Below are 20,638 nucleotides of genomic sequence, written 5' to 3'. Positions count from 1 at the left end.
AGACACTGCTCTGTCTGAAGCTCTGTTACTTAAGTTATACTTTAAACTTAGCTTTATTTTTTACACAATCTAACCATAAAGAACTGAATTACCTGAAACTACAACAGGTGAGCTGATTTGTGTTATTAAACAAGTCCCTCTCAAATAACATTGCTCTCACAAGTTAACTATTAAAATTCCAAAGGTTGTGATGTCATCTGCATAACCTCTATAGTTTGGTTCAAGTGAAATCACAACAGTCTAGAATCTCTATTGACCTTATTCGGCCTTTCTTATTTTGCCCTAAATGCAGTTAAACTGCACTTTCTTTGTGGCAGAAGAATTTGGGAAAAGTTTTGCTGCTAAAATATGATATAAAGTAAGTTTATTTGGCTTATGAGCAGTGACATATAAAGACGCTTAGCTTTGTTGCTCTGCAGGGATCTAAATACTTAACTATCTCACCTCTTAGCGTCTTCTGTCACCACCTAAGACATCACTACATGGATTCGAAAGAGCCATTTTATGATGTCTGGCTCAAAAGGCAACAAAAAGTCGGAGTTTCCTAAAGCTTCCAATAGCTCTGCTTCTCTAGACACAGCTAAGCTAATGGCCGTGATCAATAGCCCCAAACAAATAGTGGTGGCGAAGACTGATACGTTGGAATCAAAAGTTGAGTCCAAGTGCCAAATGCTTAATGACACAATCAATAAACTTCATAATCACTTCAAAGAGCAACTTGAAGATGTTCGGACTGAATTCTGTGCCAACATTGACCCCGCTAGCTGCTAATTTTTCAGATCATCCGACGTGGCTAACTAGCCTTGAAGAAGCTACAAAGACATACTCCAACGCGGTGGTGGATTTAGAGGAATTTCGCTGTTTGAAAGCAAAGAAACAATGAAGATTGAAGGCCAGGGGAGAAGGCAACGCCGCTATGACATACGCATACTCGGGGCAAGGGAGCAGTTTGACGCTACCATGTGTTCTGTTGCTTCGGTAACTAAACTACTGCAGGAGGTTTTGAGCCTGGATGTGGCTCCTACATTAGAACGGGCGCTGTGGTATGCAGTTTGGCACCACGGGATGACAGAGGTTCAGGCCTTTTATTGTCGAGTTCCACTTCTTCCAAAAAATCCTGGATGTGGTCCGTAGTGTCGAGCGCCGGCCTTCTGTTCTACAATGGATAGAAAGTTCTCATCTGTCTGGATCTGCTGTCAGCCATAGCGAAAAGGAGATGAACTTTCAAAGACATGAAGGAGCTGCTCTGTAGCTGCCAGGCTGAGGTAGAGCATAGGGGAAACCTTTGGGCCAAAGGGTCTTTACTGATCTCGGTGTTGCTAAAGATTATATCATGAAGCATTTGGTGCAGATAGTTTTTTTTTGTTTTTTTTGTCCTTTTGTTATCTTGCACTTTTTCATTTACATTTCTACTTTCTAAATTCTAGTATTGTGGTGCACTCACTATGACTGCCCCTAACCAATGTAGACATGGCTGTCTCCCTTAGTTTAGTGCACACCGCTGGACCCTGCTCCACAACTTTCTTGACATGGAGTGTGATGGGAGTTAATAAACTGCTTAAACATAGTATTTGCACATCCATTTATTATATTTATTTTATTTATTTATTTTTAAGTGCGTATGTGACTAAAGTGCTTGGACCATGCCATGGACCTTCAACCCGGATATTGTCTTTTTGCAAGAGACACCTGTGTGCTCTATTGACGGTAATAACTTATCATACAGTTGTTTTTTACAGGTATAACATTCAGGCTTTGATTCGAAAACCAGAGAGGTTGCTATCTTACTTAGGAACAACCTTCCTTTTGTTTGTTCTCATGTAACCCATGATGTCAATTGACGTTTTGTTATAATAACAAATAACAAATTACGTAATACCTCAGTTACTGAAGTAAATGTCTGTGCCCCTAACTGGAATAATTGACATTTTTTTAAAAGGCTGATTGGCATGTTGCAGGATCTGGTTTCTCACTATTTAATCATGGGGGAGGGACTTAAAAAAAAAAAGCCCAAGTGTAGTCATTGGATTCCCCTGTATAAATAAAGATTAAGAAAGAAAGAAGTTTGGTATTTATCTTAACAGATAAATTTGTAGCCATTTCTAAATCATTTTCAGTACTTGACTCCTTATTTAAAAACTATGGTATCTCTTATCCGCTGTGTGTGACTGAGCCTTTTTCTAAATATTATTATTTCGGTTCAGCATTTGTGATTTACCTTTTGGATATCTCATGGCAAAGTACAATGTAATGGGAGTATAACATCATCGCACTCTAGAATCTGGAAACCACTAAATTACAATGGCAGAAGACATGTCAGAATTCTATGGTGGAATTTGCTATTTAACTGTCAAATTGCAGATTTGTTGACCTGCTTTATGGTCAATATCCACATGAAACAAAAACTGACACAAAGTTCAATTCACTGTCAGTATAAATAAACAAAAGTCCATCCATCCTCTGCTTATCCGGGGCCGGGCCACAGGGACAGTAATCCAAGCAGGGACACCCAGACTTCCCTCACTCCAAAGACTTCCTCCAGCTCCTCCAGTGGGACCCCAAGTTGTTCCCAGGCCAGCCGAGAGACATAGTCCCTCCAGTGTGTCCTGGTCTTCCTCGTGGGATGTGCTCTGAACACCTTCCCAGGGAGACGTCCAGGAGGCATCCCGAACAGATGCCAAGCCAACTCAGCTGGCTCCTCTCGACATTGAGGAGGAGCGGCTCTACTCCGAGCTTCTCACCCTATATCTCTAAGGGAGCACCCAGCCACCCTGCGGAGGAAACTCATTCCGACCGTGTGTATGCACAATCTTGACCTTTCGGTCATTACCCAAAGTTCATGACCATAGGTGAGGGTAGGAACGTAGAGTGACCGGTAAATTTACAGCTTTGCCTTTCGGCTCAGCTCCTTCTTTGCCACAACAGTCACCTGTCAATCTCACACTCCATCCTTTCCTCACTCATGAACAAAACCCCAAGATACTTCAACCCCTCCACTTGGGGCAAGGACTCTCCACCTACCCAGAGAGGGCAAGCCACCTTTTTTTAGTCAAGAATCATGGCCTCGGATTTGAAGGAGCTGATTCTCATCCCAGCTGCTTCACACTTGACTGGAAACCGCAAAGGAATAATTGTTGCCAGTTGAAAGCCATGAGTATCATGTTTTTGGCCCTAGTCCCCAAAAAACACAGGCTGAACATTTATGGATTTTATTTTTGATATTTCTTTCCAAAGCAATAGATGTCCCAAAGAGTTATATACGCCCTTGCCGACTATTTGAGGTTATGTCACAATCTATATCAATATGTATCACCAAAATATATCATGATCATGATATTTAAATAAATTATATTTTGTGTTGTTACAGATGGGGCTCTGAAGGCCTGCCTCCAGATGAACTGTCCGTGCAGAATGGAATCCTTACTACACGAGGAAGCCGTTTCCCCATGTGCATCGACCCACAGCAACAGGCTCTCAACTGGATCAAGAAAAAGGAGGAAAACAACAACCTGAAGGTGCTGGCTCCAGTGGCTCACATGCCCCTATAGCTTGTCAGATATACTGCTTACTAGTTCTACCTTATTTCACGTATTGTGTTGAAATATGGGGAAATAATTGCCAATGCTCAACTAACCCATTATTCTTATTGCAAAAACAGCCTTGAGGATCATTCACAAGGTCGGTTTTCTAGATCATACTCACAGTTTTTTCATCCAGTCCAAATTATTAAAATTTCCTTCCGACCTTGTAAAATATTATACTGTAATTATATTATTCAAAGCCTTCAATAAGTTATTACCATGTAACATGCAAAAGTGTTTTGCACTTAAAGAGAGATCTTACAGTTTGATAGGCTATGGAAATTTTATTTTACCTAATATTTGAACCACTCATAAAAAAAATTTGTGAGACTGTATGTGGGGTAAAACTGTAGAATGCTCTGGATTTAAAATAAAAGCAATGCTAAAGTATTCATAAATTTAAGTTTTTATATAAAGACATGGTCTGGTATATGTATGCATGTATGTATGTATGTGTATATAAATATATATATATGTAATATATATGTATATATGGTATGTATGTATGTGTGCATATATATGCATGTGTATGTATGTATGTATGTATGTATGTGTGTAGGTATATATGTATTCTTTTTTTTTCTCTTTCCCTTCTTCTTTTTTCATTCAACTGAATAGCAAGCATAAAGAAAACGTTTGATTTGTGTCTTGATGGAAGATAGGGGTGGGACTTGACAAGTTTTCTTCTTCCCACTCCTTTTCGAGCTTGTATAAGATTGTGAGATGCGCTTTAGGTGTACCTGTGCTCGAAATAAATACATAAATGAAAAATGTAAAAATTTTAAAGATTTGTCATTAGCATCATGCTAACGTTCAGTTGTATCTGTTCAGATCTCCTCTTTCAATGACCCAGACTTCCTGAAGCACTTGGAGATGGCCATCAAGTTTGGATACCCATTCCTCTTCCAAGACGTGGACCACTACATTGACCCAGTGATTGACAATGTGCTGGAGAAGAACGTGAAGGGTGCAGAGGGTCGGCAGGTCATCATGCTCGGGGACAAAGAGGTGGACTATGACCCCAACTTCAGACTTTACCTCAACACCAAGCTGGCCAACCCCAAGTATTCTCCATCCGTGTTCGGCAAGGCCATGGTTATCAACTACACTGGTACGTCTCCACCTCAGAACGGTGTAATACACTAGAGTGCTCAGAGCAACTTCTGCTATGGCAGCTGTGGTCTAATTCTGAGAGGTAGTGTATTTTTATAGCCTAATATTACAACAGAACTCATCTCATAGGGCTTTACAAAATTGATCATAACAATAAAACAGCTTTTAACAGTAAAAGTTAAGTAGATTAACCAATACACGTTTCAAAGTCATAGAAGACTCTTAAAGCTGCGATACACAAATGTATTCTGTATTCTTAGCATATATTATAAAAGCAGCACTTTGTTGGCAGTCCCAACACCAGTATAGGCTATACATTTGGTCTGTGACTTCACTGTAATGTTTTAGATGAGATTTGGTTCCCTTTGACTTCATTTTCATTTCAACCATCTATGGGCTCTTTTCAGCTGCCTTGCTAGTTTCAGTTTTCTCAGAAGTGCGGATCAAACACTTCTTGCTCTATTTATTCTCTATGAGACGCCTAAAACCTCATAGAGAATGAATCAAACGAGAACTTTTTTGAACACTTTTGAGAGGTAGTCAAAGACGAAATTTAAATCTGTCAACTGGACAAATTGTAGGAGTGAAGACTGTTCATCCAAACTGCTTGTTCAGTTCGCGTCAGTTTGCTGGTGGCCACTGCCTTATATCTATCTGAAGCGAGGAGCTAACTACACTGAAACTCTAAATAGCTCTTGTCTTTAGTTTCAGCCTTAACAACCCTATTCAACCTGTTCTTTTTGTTCCAGTTTGTTTTGGGTCTGAGATAGAGTTGTAGATCGGTGAGAGATTATGTCTCAGGCCTTCATTCCTGTTTAAGGAAGGATTGTCTTTCCTAACAAAAACAGCTTCTTTAACTCCCCTCTCAAACCATGTATTTTCTCTGGCTAAGATATTTACCTCACTATCTTCAAAGGAGTGGTTAGTGGCTTTGCAATAGAGATGTACGGTGAACTGTGGTTCAGAGGAGCTTTTGCGAAAGTGTTGGTACATTTTCTTATGGAGTGGCTGTTTAGTTTCTCCAATATAACGCCCACTGCACTCTTCACTACACTGGCTGTAGACCACATTACTTTATTTATGGCTCGAGGGTTTGTCCTTTAGGGTAAACCACTTTCTGTCTTAAAGTAGGTTACTGTCTGAAAATTCTCTGAAGTTTTTGAGACACATCCTCTGTGTAAGGAATAGTTACGTCTCTCCTTCAGATTCCCTGCTGTTCTGATTTTTAGCTCTCTTAGATCTATTGAGGGCTCATTTTGGATAACCACACACCACGTATTGTTCCTCCTTCACTTTTCTGTCTGTGTTTGTGGGCACCACTTGAGCTCTGTGTTGTAGAGTACGGATAACTCCAAGTTTATCATGGTGTGAATCAAACAGCAGGTATTTGTCAGTGTGTGTGGGTTTCCTGAAGACTTCTACGTGGAGACACCAGTCCTCTCCCATTGTTACTGCACAATCTAAGAAGGTCAGTTTATTCTCTTTGGCCTCTTTCCGTGTGAACTTGATGTTTGGATCCACGACATTAATATGTGTGGTAAAGGGTTTCAAATCTTGAATTTTGATTTTAGTCCAGTTGTCATCCACGCATCGATACCAGTGTGTGGGTGGAATGCCTCCTGTTCAAATTGTTCGTTGGATTTTAGCCACAATAGGAGAGACCAGTTAGCCCATGGCACAACCGTGGATTTGCCTTTAGAAGTTTCCTCTAAACTGGAAATATGTGGTATTTAAACACATTTCCAGCAGTTTGCAGATTTGGTCCAGTGTCAGTTTTATTCTCTCTTTTTGCTTAGTATGCTGCAGCAATCTCCTCTTTGCTGCCTCCACCACCACTGCTGTGGGGATACAAGTGAAAAGAGAGGTCACATCAAATGAAACCATTGTCTCATCTGAATCAAATTGGAGATTCTTGATTTTGCTCACAAATTCTGCTGTGTTCTCAATATGGTGCTCCATGTTGCCAACCAGAAGAGCCAGGATGGTCTTCAGATATTTGGCCACACATACCATCACATGCAATGCGATTATCCACATGCTTTGTTGTTACCGTTAGGGTGAAATGGAGAGTTAAGGTAGAGCTACTATTTGAATGGGATTGACACTGAGGCTGAGGATTTGAGCAGTGGCTTGTTGCTTTGAAGAAACAAGCCACTGGAAATCATATTACTAACATTTAATTCATGTTGTGTGCAGTGACCCTTAAAGGCCTGGAGGACCAGCTGCTCAGTGTCATCATGGCCTATGAGAAGAAGGAGCTGGAGGAGCAGAGGGAATTTCTAATCCAGGAGACCAGTGACAACAAAAAGCTGCTCAAGAACCTGGGAGACTCCCTACTACGTGAACTGGCCACCTCCACAGGGAACATGCTGGACAACACTGAGCTGGTGCACACACTGGAGGAGACCAAATCCAAAGCACAAGAGGTCAGAAGCACAGCACTAAAACTGTCACCCTTATACCCAAACCACCTTATCCTTACCCTACCCATCATCCCTATATCCAAACCATCTCATCCTACCCATCACCTCTATACCCAAATAACCACTCCTATACCCAACGCATCTCACCTAAACCCTACCCATCACCCCTATACCCAAACCACCACTCCTATACCCAAGGCATCTCACCTAAACCCTACCCATCACCCCTATACCCAAACCACCGCATCCTCACCTTACCCATCACGCCTATACCCAAACCACCTCACCTTACCTACTAGCCCTATACACAACCCACCTCACCCATACCCTACCCATCAATCCTATACCCATCTCAGCTCACCCAAACCCTCCCCATATCAGCCCTATACCAAAACTACCTCACCCTACTATTACACCTACACCCAAACCACCACACCCTACCAATCACCCCTATACCCAAACCACCTTATCTAAATCAGTGTCAATTACTCGGTGTCCACTGTACTGTGTTGAAGAAGTTGGCTTGTTCCAGCTCAAATGAGCCCCTACTCCCTCAAGCCTCTCCCCTCACTCCTGTGTTGGGTTGTTTGCTGCAGGTGTCAGAGAAGCTGACTCTGGCCCAGAAGACATCAGTGGACATAGACAAGCTGAGGGATGGCTACCGGCCTGCAGCTAAGCGCGGGGCCATTCTCTTCTTTGTGCTGACGGAGATGGCTCTGGTCAACAGTATGTACCAGTACTCTCTGACCTCGTACCTGGAGGTCTTTGACTACTCCCTCCGCAAGTCCCTCCCTGACGCGACACTGGTTGAGAGGCTCAAGAACATCATGAACGCCTTGACTTACAACGTCTACAACTATGGATGCACAGGTACACACTGTGGACCGAGCAGTGAGACAATTCTTCTTCTGTGTCCTGTGCATCGAAAACTTTGATTTGAAATACTCTAAACCACCTTTTCATTGGAGAACTACTGACCAGACCAGTCAGTCCATAGATCTGACCACAGGACTTATGTGTTTGTATTTTCTTGCTAGTTTGGAGAGGCCAGTGAGCAGGCCATTATAGTAGTCTAACCCACTGGAGATAAATATATGGATAAGCCTCTCCGAGTTTGGTTTAGACACTGTAGACAGACCTTTGTTTTTTAGATTATAAAAAGCTGCAGATGTTATTGATTTTATATAGAGAGACAGAAGGTGACTGCTGACACTTTCTCTTTGTTTGTCTGAGTTTAGTTGGACAAAGTTGTTTTGCATCCACACACTAATCTGTTATAAACAGTGTCCGAATGAATCCACTGTTCCAAGTGAATATGGATCAGCAGATGAATATGGAGGCAGCATATAGATGAATTTAGACTGGTGATGATCTCTTGGACAAATTTGGCAGTTACAGGTACAAAGAGTCAGCGTGTCTAGGTGGCTGCAGGGTTGCTATTTGCATTGGGGAATTGATGGTATTTTTAATGCCCTGAACCTTGTCATTAAAAAATACTGCAAACTCTGATGGCAGTGGAGCTGGAGGGTTTGTTAATCTGTTTACTGTTGCAAACAGGACATGAGAGTTATTACTGCAGTTGTTGTACATGTACATATTTTCTCTGTAAATCTCATATTGAACCTGGAGCTTTGACTTCCCACTTGGGCCTCCAGCACTCCCTTTTCTGTGCCCTGACTGAGTCATCATTCATCTACAGTGTTTTATACATATCTTTAACCATTTTAACCAATGGATAGTAGTGGGCAACAGTGTACAGCAGAGGACAGTGGTGGACAGTAGCAGACAGTAGTGGACAGAGAACAGTACATGATGTAGTGGACAGTGGAGGACAGTAGTGGACAGTAGAGGACAGCAGTGGTTCAGACTGGTCCACCTTGTGTGATTGTGACAGGGCAGATCTATGTGTGCAGGTCTCTTTGAGAAGGACAAGCTTTTGTTCTCCTTCAACATGACCATAAAGATGGAACAGGCGGAAGAGCGCGCACCGCAGGAGGAGCTGGAATTCTTCATCAAAGGTTTAACATTCTTCTGCTAAAGTTTGGTGTGGATGTGTGAGCTGGGAGCCTCATGTTCCTCTGCCCTTGAAGGGAACCTCTCTCTAGAGAAGAGCCACAGGAAGAAGCCATGTGATTGGCTGACAGACCAGAGCTGGGAGGATGTGGTCAAACTGTCGGAGCTGTTACCGGAGCAGTTCAGTATTCTTCCTGAAGATGTGGAGACATACTCTGAGGACTGGAGGGCTGTAAGAACACCTCTCCACACCTCTTCACATTCTGTACATATCTGCACACTACTGTACACCACTGCACACTTGTTCACACCTCTGCACACTTCTGCACACCTCACACCTCAGCACGTGTTCTGTACACGTCTGGAAACGTCTTGACACCTCTTCAAAACCTCTACTACACATCTGTGCACATATCTTCTCCTTTCTACACAGCTCTGCACAGTTCTGTATACCTCTGTACACACACACTTCTGTCTTATGTGCACTTCTACACTTTTCTGAACCCCTCTGTGCTCTTCACATTTCTGCACACTACACACCTCTGTGCACTTCAGCACACCTTGTCACACTAAAAATGTATGCACACCTCTGCACACCTTGTACACAAAGTAATTGAAAGTGTTTTACAGAAGAAGAAAGTCATTAAAATCACAATACAAACAAACCAATACAAATAATCATCATAAAATTGACTTTAAATGTAAGAGTGCAAAATAAAAAACTTTTCAGTCATATGCACAGCTAAAGAGAACTGTTTTGAGCCTGGATTTAAAGAACAAAGTAGAGGTCTGTCTCACATCTTCAGGAAGACTATTTCAGTTTGCACGTCTTCACACCCCTGCACACCTGCACACATTGCACATTGCTGCACACACTGCACACTTCTGCATACTGAACCCTGCACACTGCTTCACATCTCTGCACTCCTGTGCACTCTGCACACTACACTCTTCTCCAAGCTAGGATTCACGTATGTATTTTTTCAGTGGTATGACCTGGATGTCCCAGAACAAGCCACATTCCCCGGGAGTTACCAGGAGAACCTGAGCATGTTCCAGAAGCTGCTCCTGCTGCGCTGCTTCAGGGTGGACCGAGTCTACAGAGCAGTGACCAACTATGTCACTGTCATCATGGGCGAGAAGTAAGAGCTCAGCATGTTGATAAAGTGCTCGACACGGTAGCCAGATCCTTTCAGTAATACCTGCTTAATACAAGAATTTACTAAAAATTACAGCCATATTTTGCTAATTTGACTATATTTTCAAGGAGTTGGCCTGTGGCATAAGCAGTACAGGCAAATTTTAAGGACACACAGTGATGGGATTGGTGCAAGCCCCTGCCCCCTGTGCTTTGCTCACTAACATATAATACACCTAAATGCGCCTGATCATCATCTGTGTACAGTTTGGAGTCTGAAATAGTGTTCTACATCCACAAAATTTTTAGTCAGTTTTTATTTTTGTCAATCCACCCCTTGTTCATGGAGTGTTGAGCACAACAGCTGATGAACTAACATGCTCATAGATTCAACAGTGCGAATAGCACACTCACGATGAAACACAACACATTTCTCTATACAATTCTGTTGAATCCTTATAGAAACAACACAAAACGACTAAACAAAAGTTTTAGGCTTTGAACTATATGGACTGATGCCTGGAACTCTGCCCATAGTCCAGTGTGAGGCTGAAATCCACAGTACACTGCAGCTGGGGCTGCAGAACCACTGACACTGACCACTGACTGGATTTGGACACCAAATCTTATTAACTCCAACCGTGCCACAAGGGTTCAACTAATGCTCCCTTTGAATTTTAGAGGGAAGACTATAATTATAATATATAACTAATAGACAGAAATTAACTACTGTAAAAAAAAATATTAGAAAATGTAATTTACTCCAGATTGCAGGAAATTACTTCAGTTTTGTTCAAAAATGTTTCCCAGAACCCCGTGTTCAGATTACCAGATCAAAAATTTGATTCTGGGCTCCTAATTAATAGACTAATTAATGGACTAATACCTACCTACTAATATTTATTATATTGAGTTGGGTCAGAGGGCGCCATCAGAAAACTTTCCTAGGGCCGGCGCTGTTTTGAAGTGTTGGATATAGACAGCAATGGGACATATGTGGAGGTAAATGGACAAACCCTATTAATCCAAGGGACATTACATGAACAGATTAGCTCACACTTTACAATATGAAGTAATTCCCTGATTTACCACCCATATTGTAATCATGGGAATACGCTTGTCTAAATTATACCATAGAAAAAATTGTGAAAAAAGTGTGGCAACACCTATATTTAGATAATGGCAGTTTAAACTGTCACGTTAATGGCCACTGCATTTTGTATTGATGACATAGAGATTCCTTTTTAGAACTCCATACTACTTCCTGTAACTTTCAACTTTTTAAACTTCATAAAATGACACGTGAATAATGTAAAACTATGATAAATATTTACCACATACACATAAAATAACGAAAACATGATCTGTCATGTGCATTTTAAGCTGTAGTTTGAAAACAGGATTAGGCAGCAAGTTTTAAATTCACTCATTCTGTTCATGTCTGGTCAGATATGTGCAGCCTCCGGTCATCAGCTTCGATGCCATCTACGAGCAGAGCAGTCCCTTCTCTCCCATCATCTTCATCCTGTGTCCAGGCTCAGACCCAACCACAGACCTTATGAAACTGTCCGAGCGCTCAGGTTTTGGGGGGAATAAGTTTAAGTTCCTGGCCATGGGACAAGGACAGGAAAAGGTATTGCTAGTCCACTCTTTGCACCTGGTTACATGGCAGGGCTACAATCATGCATCACAAGAGAAGATAACAACATCTTCATTTGTCCCACCAACACCAGCAGTAGATTAAAAAAGCCAAAAAGTACTGGTACATATTCATATTTGTCAATATATCTCCTGGCAAGACCCTCCATACCCTATACCAGGGGTGTCAAACTCATTTTCACAGAGGGCCACATCAACAAAATGGTTGCTCTCAAAGGGCCAGATGTAACTGTAAGATAAATGTAACTAAATGTAAGCAAATGTAATGTAAAATAAATGCAACTACTTTTTAATCTTGTTAGTTAACCATTTCTATGTCTATTACTTATTCAAGTTACAAATATCGCATATGGATTTGCATAGATATGAAAAAATGGCTGTGTAACTGTGTATCTCATAATCTGATATTTTAAGACAGTCATACCTTTTAATTTTCTTTGCCGCGGGCCACATAAAATGACATGATGGGCCACGTTTGGCCCACGGGCCTTGAGTTTGACACATGTGCCCTATACTATCAGACCTTCTTTGTTGGCCCTATTAAGTCCGATAGGTACATTTTAATTTGATATTATTATATACTGTTTGTATCTTGGACATTGTCTTTGGTTATATGCCATTGATAAAATTAATCAAATGCATGAAAACGCTGATATAAACTTAGCAATGGGATAGCAGTGATCAACATGAAGTATAGGCTAAACCCTCAGCAACTGATAAGACAAAACAGAGCTCAAGAAAGAGCAAGCTGATTTAAGAATAACTACAAACAGTTTACTTTCACTTTGTCAGAGATTCTCTTCTTTGCTTTAAGGCTTTCAGGCATTCTATAGAATGCCTAAGCAAAGTAGGGAATGTTGACAATCTCCTACTTTGTCTTGCCATTTCAGGCAGACAGAATTTCTACTGTGCTCTGTAACATACACATATATTGTAACATTGTCCCAAGTTTTATGCTTGTTTTGTCATTGTTACATTGTTACAAAAACTTTAATAAATAAAAAGTATTTTTTTTAAACTATGCAAAATCATAAGAGATATAGTAATCTTGTTCTGTGTATAAAGTGTCAGCAGTTAGTCCAAGGCCCTGCACGTTTTTTCTAATTTTGTTTTTTTCACACTATGAGGTTTTTAGACTTTTCTGTTTGCAACAGCATAAGCGCTCTAGCTTTATCTCCTGTCAGTTGCTGTTTGGTAGTGTTGCCTGAGTGGTCCGTGTGTCCTTCAGGTGGCACTGCAGCTGCTGGAGAAGGCTGTGTCTTTGGGGCAGTGGCTCATGCTGCAGAACTGCCACCTGCTGGTTAAGTGGCTCAAGGACCTGGAGAAGTCCCTGGAGAGGATCACCAAACCCCACCCCAGCTTCCGCCTGTGGATCACCACCAACCCCATCCAGGACTTCCCCATTGGCATCCTGCAAAAGTCACTCAAAGTAAATGTTGAATGAATATTATAAAATGAATATTTACATACAGTATGCTCTGAGCCGAACCAATGGTCACCAACCATCTGTTCTATCTGGGTTTTTTTCTTAAAGAGGGGATATTTTACTTCTAAGGGGTATTAACTCCTCACACCTAACATATTTAGATCACCACATTACCTTTTATTGTTTTGAAAACGTTTTTTTGATGAGAGAGCAATGTTATATAGCAGGGTTGGTTTTTTTTTTGGTTTTTTTTTTTACAAAACTGTGATATGATGGAGCTTCACAGATATCACTATTGCTAAATTATAAGACACCCCTAAAAGTTTCCAGCTGTCCGTTTGCAGAGACAAAAGTGGTCTAAGAGAGTCTTGGGGGAAATTCAACAGTAGTTCAGTTGGTAGAGTGTTTGTCCACTGATCAGAATGTTGGTGGTTCAAATCCCACTCTCCCACACTGGCATCAGATCCACTGACCCACAGGTTGGTGGTGCTGTTCCAACTCCCACAAATGAATAATGTGTGTGTGAATGGGTGAGTGGTTCCTTGATGTAAAGCTCTTTCAGTGTCTTGAAAATGTAAAAGCTCTGTATAAAAATGTGACCATTTACCATTTACCACAATAGTGCTTGAAATCACAGAGTCCCTTACAATATGATACACCTTACATTATATCATCATGATAGGGCAATAAATGTTACATGTTAATATATTGCACATGATACTCTGCGATATATCATTATTTTTTTTTAAAACAAACAAATACATTTTAACAACAACAATCTACTAAATATGCAGCTAAATTGTAGTGCTGTCACAAAATAATTTACTAAAAGATACCAAAAACTACTCTTGTTGATAAATAAATATAGCAATACTATGTCACCAAAATTAGTAACATGGTATATCTATTCCGATATTTTTGCACACCCCTAATGTATAATGTGTGGATAGTGCTTAGTTACATTTACTTGAGTGGCTTTTTAAAGAAATTGCACTTTTCAGAGTACTTTTCTAATAACACACTTTTACTCCTACTTGAGTAAATTTGTATTGGAGTAACAGTGCTCTTTCTCAAGTAAATGTAGTGACAAAAGCTTTAAGTTGACAATATTAAATGATTTGCACATTTGTGTTTCTTTACTTGCTTTTTTAAATATGATTTAGTTTGTCTCATTTTTGTGTCTATCCTTTGACAATTACTATTTCATGTTTTGTCCTTCACATTACATTAACTTCCAATTATAAATCATATATTATGTCCACATAGTTGCTTTTTAAGTTACTCTTACTTGAGTAGTGGTTTTATTCTTACTTGAGTAATTTCGTCTGCCACTACTTCTACTTAAGTACGGTAATATTATTTTGAACTAATGTTACTCTTACCTGAGTAGTATTGTCACAATACTAAAATTTCAAACGCGATTTCAATACTAAGAAATAGACTCAATACTGATTCTGATACCATGATGAAAATAAGAAAGATGCAGTGGTCCATGGACATATACTAGTCTGTGGTCTTGCATTTGTTCTGATACAGCATAAGATCATTCTAAAGTTATCCTGCAAAAGTTAATTTCTTTCCTGTGAATATGACTTTTTAGTTTGGATACCTACTCAACTAATAACTAATGACTATCTAGTTTTGATACTAGTTTTAGAATTGATTAGTATCTGATTTTTGACTTTTTACAACCCTACTCTCTCATATAAAACGCGTGTGTCTGTCACTCCTGCTACTCAGGTGGTGATTGAACCTCCCAACGGCCTGAAGCTCAACATGAGGGCTACCTACTCCAAGATCTCACACGAATCGATGAGTGCCTGTCCACACCCCGCCTTCGGCAGCCTGGTCTATGTGCTGGCCTTCTTCCATGCTGTCGTACAGGAGCGGCGCAAGTACGGCAAGATTGGCTGGAACGTGCCATATGACTTCAATGAGTCCGATTTCTTTGTGAGTGTCCCGAGAGAGGAGCTGCTCCGCAAGAGGCTCTGATGACTCCCTAAAAACTCTTCATGTCTTCCGGGGCAACCAACTTCTAAACAGTGTTGTCCTATTCACCTGTGGTGCCAGCCTTTTTTTTGACAAGACAGAGCTAATTTAAAATTATTTCTTTTACTTTCTGTTGATGGGTCTGGATGATACCATTATTTCTCCCAAAGACACCTATGCCAAACAACACCGAGTTTGTATTAGTGGTAATGTTTGCACATGGTGATTTTTGACAGTATATATTTTCACAATTTGGTTAAGGTTAGGGTTAGGGTTAGAAACTACTAAGTGGGATAGGTTTGCTTGGCTAAACTTAACTGTATTTTTTAAGACAAATGAAAATGATAAAGAAAGGTTTTAGTTAACTGTATTTAATGGATGACAGAAAATACTGTCAATGTGGCTGAATCTTAAAATTTGCAGTAATTTCACCTGCTGATTATAAAATTAACTCACTCTCCATAGAAAGTACAGCAGGCAGCAATTTGTTAGCTTTGATTCACATATAATACTAACCCTTTCCCCTGAATACTGAGTATTTAGGGTGTCCCAGAGGCTCTGCTAATCAGTCTGACATGTCCACAGGTGTGCATGGAGGTCCTCAACACGTACCTGACCAAGGCCCACTCACAGGGGGACAGCAGCATTCCCTGGGGAAGCCTCAAGTATCTCATCGGAGAGGTCAACACTTTGGTTTTACTCTGACATAAAGAATATCTACACCAGTTCAAGGCACTGCACCTTAGTTTTACTGTTTTAAAAACTTGGAAAACAGAAGGAGTTCATTTTAAAGTTATTTGTCACTGACATTATACATTCCAAGCAACCTAATTATTCACCGTGATGAGTTTATGAGGCGTTTTTCACAACTTTCAGAGACCAGAGTGCAGTTTTACCACCACGGTAAAGCTAACAGCAACTAGCATGCTAACATGCACTCCTGATTATCAGACAATAAAATGCTTTCTAATTTGATGCAGACAGTACAAGGCAAACTTTTTTGACTTCAACAACTGCATACAGAATATATATGCACTGGAGTGAGACACATTTTGCTTCCTGAGAAAAAAAGTTTGGTATAGGCCCTTTACTGGAATGGCTGGAATTTAGAATATGAATATTGTTTTTTGGTCATTCTACAGTTTAGATTAGTCCAGTGTGATGCTGTAGGTTTTTGGTCTTCTTACCAGGTAGTTTTATAGAAAATCTGACAATGTATGGAGTGCATATAGCAGGTTAGACTTCCAATTTCATTAAAATGTAGTTAACAATAACATATACGTTACAGTTTATAATTTGACTTCCTGGTTACATGGTAGCAGCAGATGACATATAGAGGTAATTCCATAACTGTTACCCAAACAAGGGCTAAAGTCTGATTAGTAAAATGAGAAATAAAATATACTATAACATTATGTAAAACACTATACAACAAATATAATTTTCTTAAATAATTGTCAGAAAAAGTGTTCTTTTGTGTGGAAATTGTCCCTTTGGACTTTGGATGTCATTTTATGTATTGATGACATTTTTAGACCTCACTACTACTTCCTGAGCTTTTTCTCACAAACGGCCACTTGACTGATATAAAACTATGATAAATCATAACTACAACCACTTTCCCTGCAAATGAAGCAAACCTGTCATGTGCACTTTAATAAAATAATAAAACAACAATAAAAAACTGTGCAATTGTGTGGTGGTGCAGGTGATGTACGGAGGCCGAGCCATAGACAGCTTTGACCGCAGGATCCTCACTGTTTACATGAATGAGTACCTGGGAGACTTTCTCTTCTACACGTTCCGCCGCTTTCACTTCTTCTGCAACAGTAATGTGGACTACAAGATCCCCTCCGATGGGCCCAAGAGCGTGTATGTGGGTCAGTGCTGCTTTTACTCACTCTAGGACACTGTCATATTATAGAGCTGTTAGATTTCATGATTTAGCCACTCAAGTGTGAATACATTATACACCTAGTCACCTGGCCTCTGTTTTCCTCGTGTCTAAGTGAATTTCCTCTTCAGCTGAAACAACAGATTAAGTGTAACTAATAAGCTGCTGTCTGTAACTGTGTTAGATTTTTTTCACCAGTAGATGACAGGTGTGAAACCTTTTCCTCCCTTCTCCCCCTCCCTTCTTCAGGCCGAAGCTAACGCACTGTCAGACCTCAGTAGATAGCACTAATGGTTATATGGTGAATACAACAGGGTCGGCTGTCTATTTACAGATTGTAGCTTTCATTGTAAGCTTAATTAGGTAATTCAATAAACAATGTTAAGACAAACTTGAAAACATGTTCCTGACTAACTGCTGAAACAAAAAGAATAAGTGTATACATCATTTAGCAAAAATAATCATTTGTTGCTACTTTAGTTTTCTTAGTGTTATTTTTACTTATTTATTGACCTTTACTTAGGCGCAACAGTTCCACTGAGCTTTAGAATCTCATTTTCAAGGGAGTCTTTACCATACCACTTTACCATAAATGTATACTTACAGCTCTGAGCTAGATCCCAAGGCATTTATTATTTGCACAGATCTGTGGAGCTAACTAGTCCTGTTGTTTTGTGTGACAGAGGAGATTGAGAAACTGCCTTTAGTTAACACTCCTGAGGTGCTGGGGCTCCATCCCAATGCGGAGATTGGATACTACACCCAGGCCGCCAAAGATATGTGGGCCAACCTCATCGACCTGCAGCCCCAGACAGGTGAGAGCCATGCCCCTCATGCGGTAATCCCACTACGCTTAAATGCACTGACAACTCCCCAAACTCCCCATTATCCCCAAAATAGTCTGATTTCTCCAAATATCTCCTGCTCCAGTTCACAGGCAGGTCAAAAAGCTGAAGTGTTTTGAACAAATGTTTTGATAAATGATAAATAAAGGAGACCTATGCAAAATTGACTTTTTAGGGCTTTTAACCATGTTATGTGTTATAATTGTTTATTAACTCAAAGGTGTATTTAGAGTGAATCGTGCATGTTTGAGTAATCTTTATTCTCCTGTATTCTATATGTCTGATCTACCTGTCTACTCTGTACTTACTTCCCTCTCCAATTTTATTTTCTTAATCAGTGATGCACGTAGGACTCAGCAATGTCGCATACTCATTTTTGTACAATGGGAAAAAATCTGCCACTACCGTGATCTGCAGCTATCCATAGGAGGCGCCGAAAACTGAGCTCTTTGTTGTGATTACATTTACGGAGGAGTCAGCTCCTATTTGGCCCAGTAATGTTCCAACTCAGTAATAATCAATGTACTTGTTTCTTGTATTAAGTTGTTTTAAATGAATATTGTGATTTAAAATGTCCAAAATATTACATAATGATTTACTGCTGCCATAGATTATAACTATATAACAGACGCAAGTACAATAAGTCTTCTTTAAAGCAGATAACTTACATTTAGTTAAAACAGTTTTGCAAATATAAGGAGCAACTTGTTTACTTGAAGCTCTTGTAGAAATGTGTTGTCCCCATGTTATTTGTCTCTCCAGTAGCTTGCTTGAACGCATAGAAGCTACGATTGTCACTTTTAAACAGAGTGCATTAAAACAAAACAGTGAAACCCAAGTTAGTCTATGGCATGGCAGTGACCATGTTAGAATGCAGAAAGGTCTGGAACCATACAGTAAAGGGCATCAAATCTCCGTCTTAACATGGGACGCTCCAACTACGGACGCTAATTTGTTGCACATGTTTCTCAAATGTGGAAGACATCTCTTGAAAATTCTTCTTTAGTGCTTTGATTGTTTATTCAGCAGAAACCTGTGCTGTGTCTCAGACCTCATGTCAGTCAAACGGAGCATGCACAAGTATAGCAACTGCGATTAGATTTGACGTTTATGTTTTAGTATTAGGATTATGTTCAAAGTTCACATTTTAAACACATCAGAAGAGATTAAGATTAATCTTGCATCCTAGTGCAGTAGAATGACTCCCTTAGCGAAGTCTGCGTATCCTGTACATGCAGCAGTGCTCCAGTCTCTCTCTCCGCAGGCGAGTCCATTGGCAGCATCAGTAAGGATGAGCACATCAGTCAGGTGGCCCAGGATATCCAGAGGAAACTGCCCGTGCTTTTTGACTTGGATCTGATTCGGAAGAAGCTGGGCGCCAAGGTCTCCCCAACCTCAGTCGTGCTGCTACAGGAGCTGGAGCGCTTTAACAGGCTAGTGGTCCGCATGCAGTGCTCCCTGGCTGAGCTGCGGAAGGTAAGGGGGCACTGAGGGGGCATTCAGAGGGCACTGAGGGATGAGGGGAGGGTCACGCAGGGTGTACTTAAGGGGCACTCGGGGGTCACTCGGAGCCAAGCCCCACAGCCTAACCATGGCCGCCCAGTCAAGTCCTCATTCAACACAATGTGCTCTATCCAATGTGTAGATGTCGCAGCTTACAAAGCAGCTAAATCACTCATGTCAATGTAATAAACACAAGAAACATTGGCTTAAGTTAGTTTCTACAATCAACGTTTCTAAGCAGCCAATCAACGTTAAAGAAATGAGTAGTGTTTAGCAAAAAGCATTTGGGGCCGTTTCTCTTCCAACCATTCTTTCTCTGCCTTACCAATAGACTTTAATGCTCGACAATACACAAACATACAGTTTTTGAATTGTTATGAGACAATGTTTGAATCATTCACATAAAACAATATTGATGTAAAAATACAGTTGTAGCTTAATTATTGGCTTGATTAGCTGCTAGCCTAGTTCAGGCTCAGGCTTTCTTCTACCTTCAATAATGTGTATATCCCAGTGTGTAACAATAATCCTCAATTTCTGAGACACCCGTAAAGTTTGTTCATTGTGGCTGTTGTGGTTAGTTTCTATGGGAATTCTCAGCTGTAACCACTGCTGGAAAGGGGTTTGGAGATACATGCTGGGATTGTGTGATGACAACTGCAGGAGCTCTATAGATCACAACAGAACTACTGTGCATGTGTAAATGTCACCCAGCAGTGTTGGTGAAAGCTGGACTTTCTTTAAATGGGTGGAATGGTACAAGAGCTAAAGCTGCAGTATTCCATTACAGCTCAGTTTGGTAGGTATGGCTCAGTTGGCAGTTTGATCCCAGCTTTGACCAGTGCATATGGTTGTGTCCTTGGGCAAGACACTTCATAGCCCTTGCCTAGTATCAGTGTGGTGTGGGTGTGATAATAATAATGCATTGGATTTATAAAGCACTTTACAGTGCGTTCCACACCTTGTGGTGGTACGCTGCTATTGTACAGTCACGGCTGCCCTGGGGTAGACTGATGGAAGTGAGGCTGCCAATCTGTGCCATCGGCACATCGGA

At 40.6% G+C, this 20,638-nt stretch overlaps 3 protein-coding genes across 3 annotated transcripts in view; 2 read left to right on the top strand and 1 right to left on the bottom strand.

The window, feature by feature from the left end:
* dohh (deoxyhypusine hydroxylase/monooxygenase) overlaps window positions 1-20,638 on the bottom strand; it is a 272,673-nt gene that overhangs the window by 89,880 nt on the left and 162,155 nt on the right. The gene's annotated exons all lie outside the window — the stretch shown is intronic.
* cherp (calcium homeostasis endoplasmic reticulum protein) overlaps window positions 1-20,638 on the top strand; it is a 142,999-nt gene that overhangs the window by 83,628 nt on the left and 38,733 nt on the right. The window lies entirely within an intron of this gene.
* The window catches only part of dnah10 (dynein axonemal heavy chain 10), a 90,052-nt gene that overhangs the window by 66,405 nt on the left and 3,009 nt on the right, over window positions 1-20,638 (top strand). The window contains exons 61-74 of the mRNA XM_055221542.1: window positions 3,368-3,515; window positions 4,413-4,692; window positions 6,891-7,120; window positions 7,714-7,987; window positions 9,031-9,135; window positions 9,208-9,362; window positions 10,118-10,272; window positions 11,718-11,901; window positions 13,156-13,356; window positions 15,094-15,303; window positions 15,928-16,023; window positions 17,051-17,222; window positions 17,920-18,051; window positions 19,346-19,557. Coding sequence (XP_055077517.1) covers window positions 3,368-3,515; window positions 4,413-4,692; window positions 6,891-7,120; window positions 7,714-7,987; window positions 9,031-9,135; window positions 9,208-9,362; window positions 10,118-10,272; window positions 11,718-11,901; window positions 13,156-13,356; window positions 15,094-15,303; window positions 15,928-16,023; window positions 17,051-17,222; window positions 17,920-18,051; window positions 19,346-19,557 — 2,554 coding nt within the window. The remainder of the gene's footprint in view (window positions 1-3,367; window positions 3,516-4,412; window positions 4,693-6,890; window positions 7,121-7,713; window positions 7,988-9,030; window positions 9,136-9,207; window positions 9,363-10,117; window positions 10,273-11,717; window positions 11,902-13,155; window positions 13,357-15,093; window positions 15,304-15,927; window positions 16,024-17,050; window positions 17,223-17,919; window positions 18,052-19,345; window positions 19,558-20,638) is intronic.

The sequence above is a fragment of the Periophthalmus magnuspinnatus genome, chromosome 4 (assembly GCF_009829125.3).
Source record: "Periophthalmus magnuspinnatus isolate fPerMag1 chromosome 4, fPerMag1.2.pri, whole genome shotgun sequence".
Classification (NCBI taxonomy): domain Eukaryota; kingdom Metazoa; phylum Chordata; class Actinopteri; order Gobiiformes; family Gobiidae; genus Periophthalmus; species Periophthalmus magnuspinnatus.
This window is presented reverse-complemented; position numbering and strand designations above follow the sequence as displayed.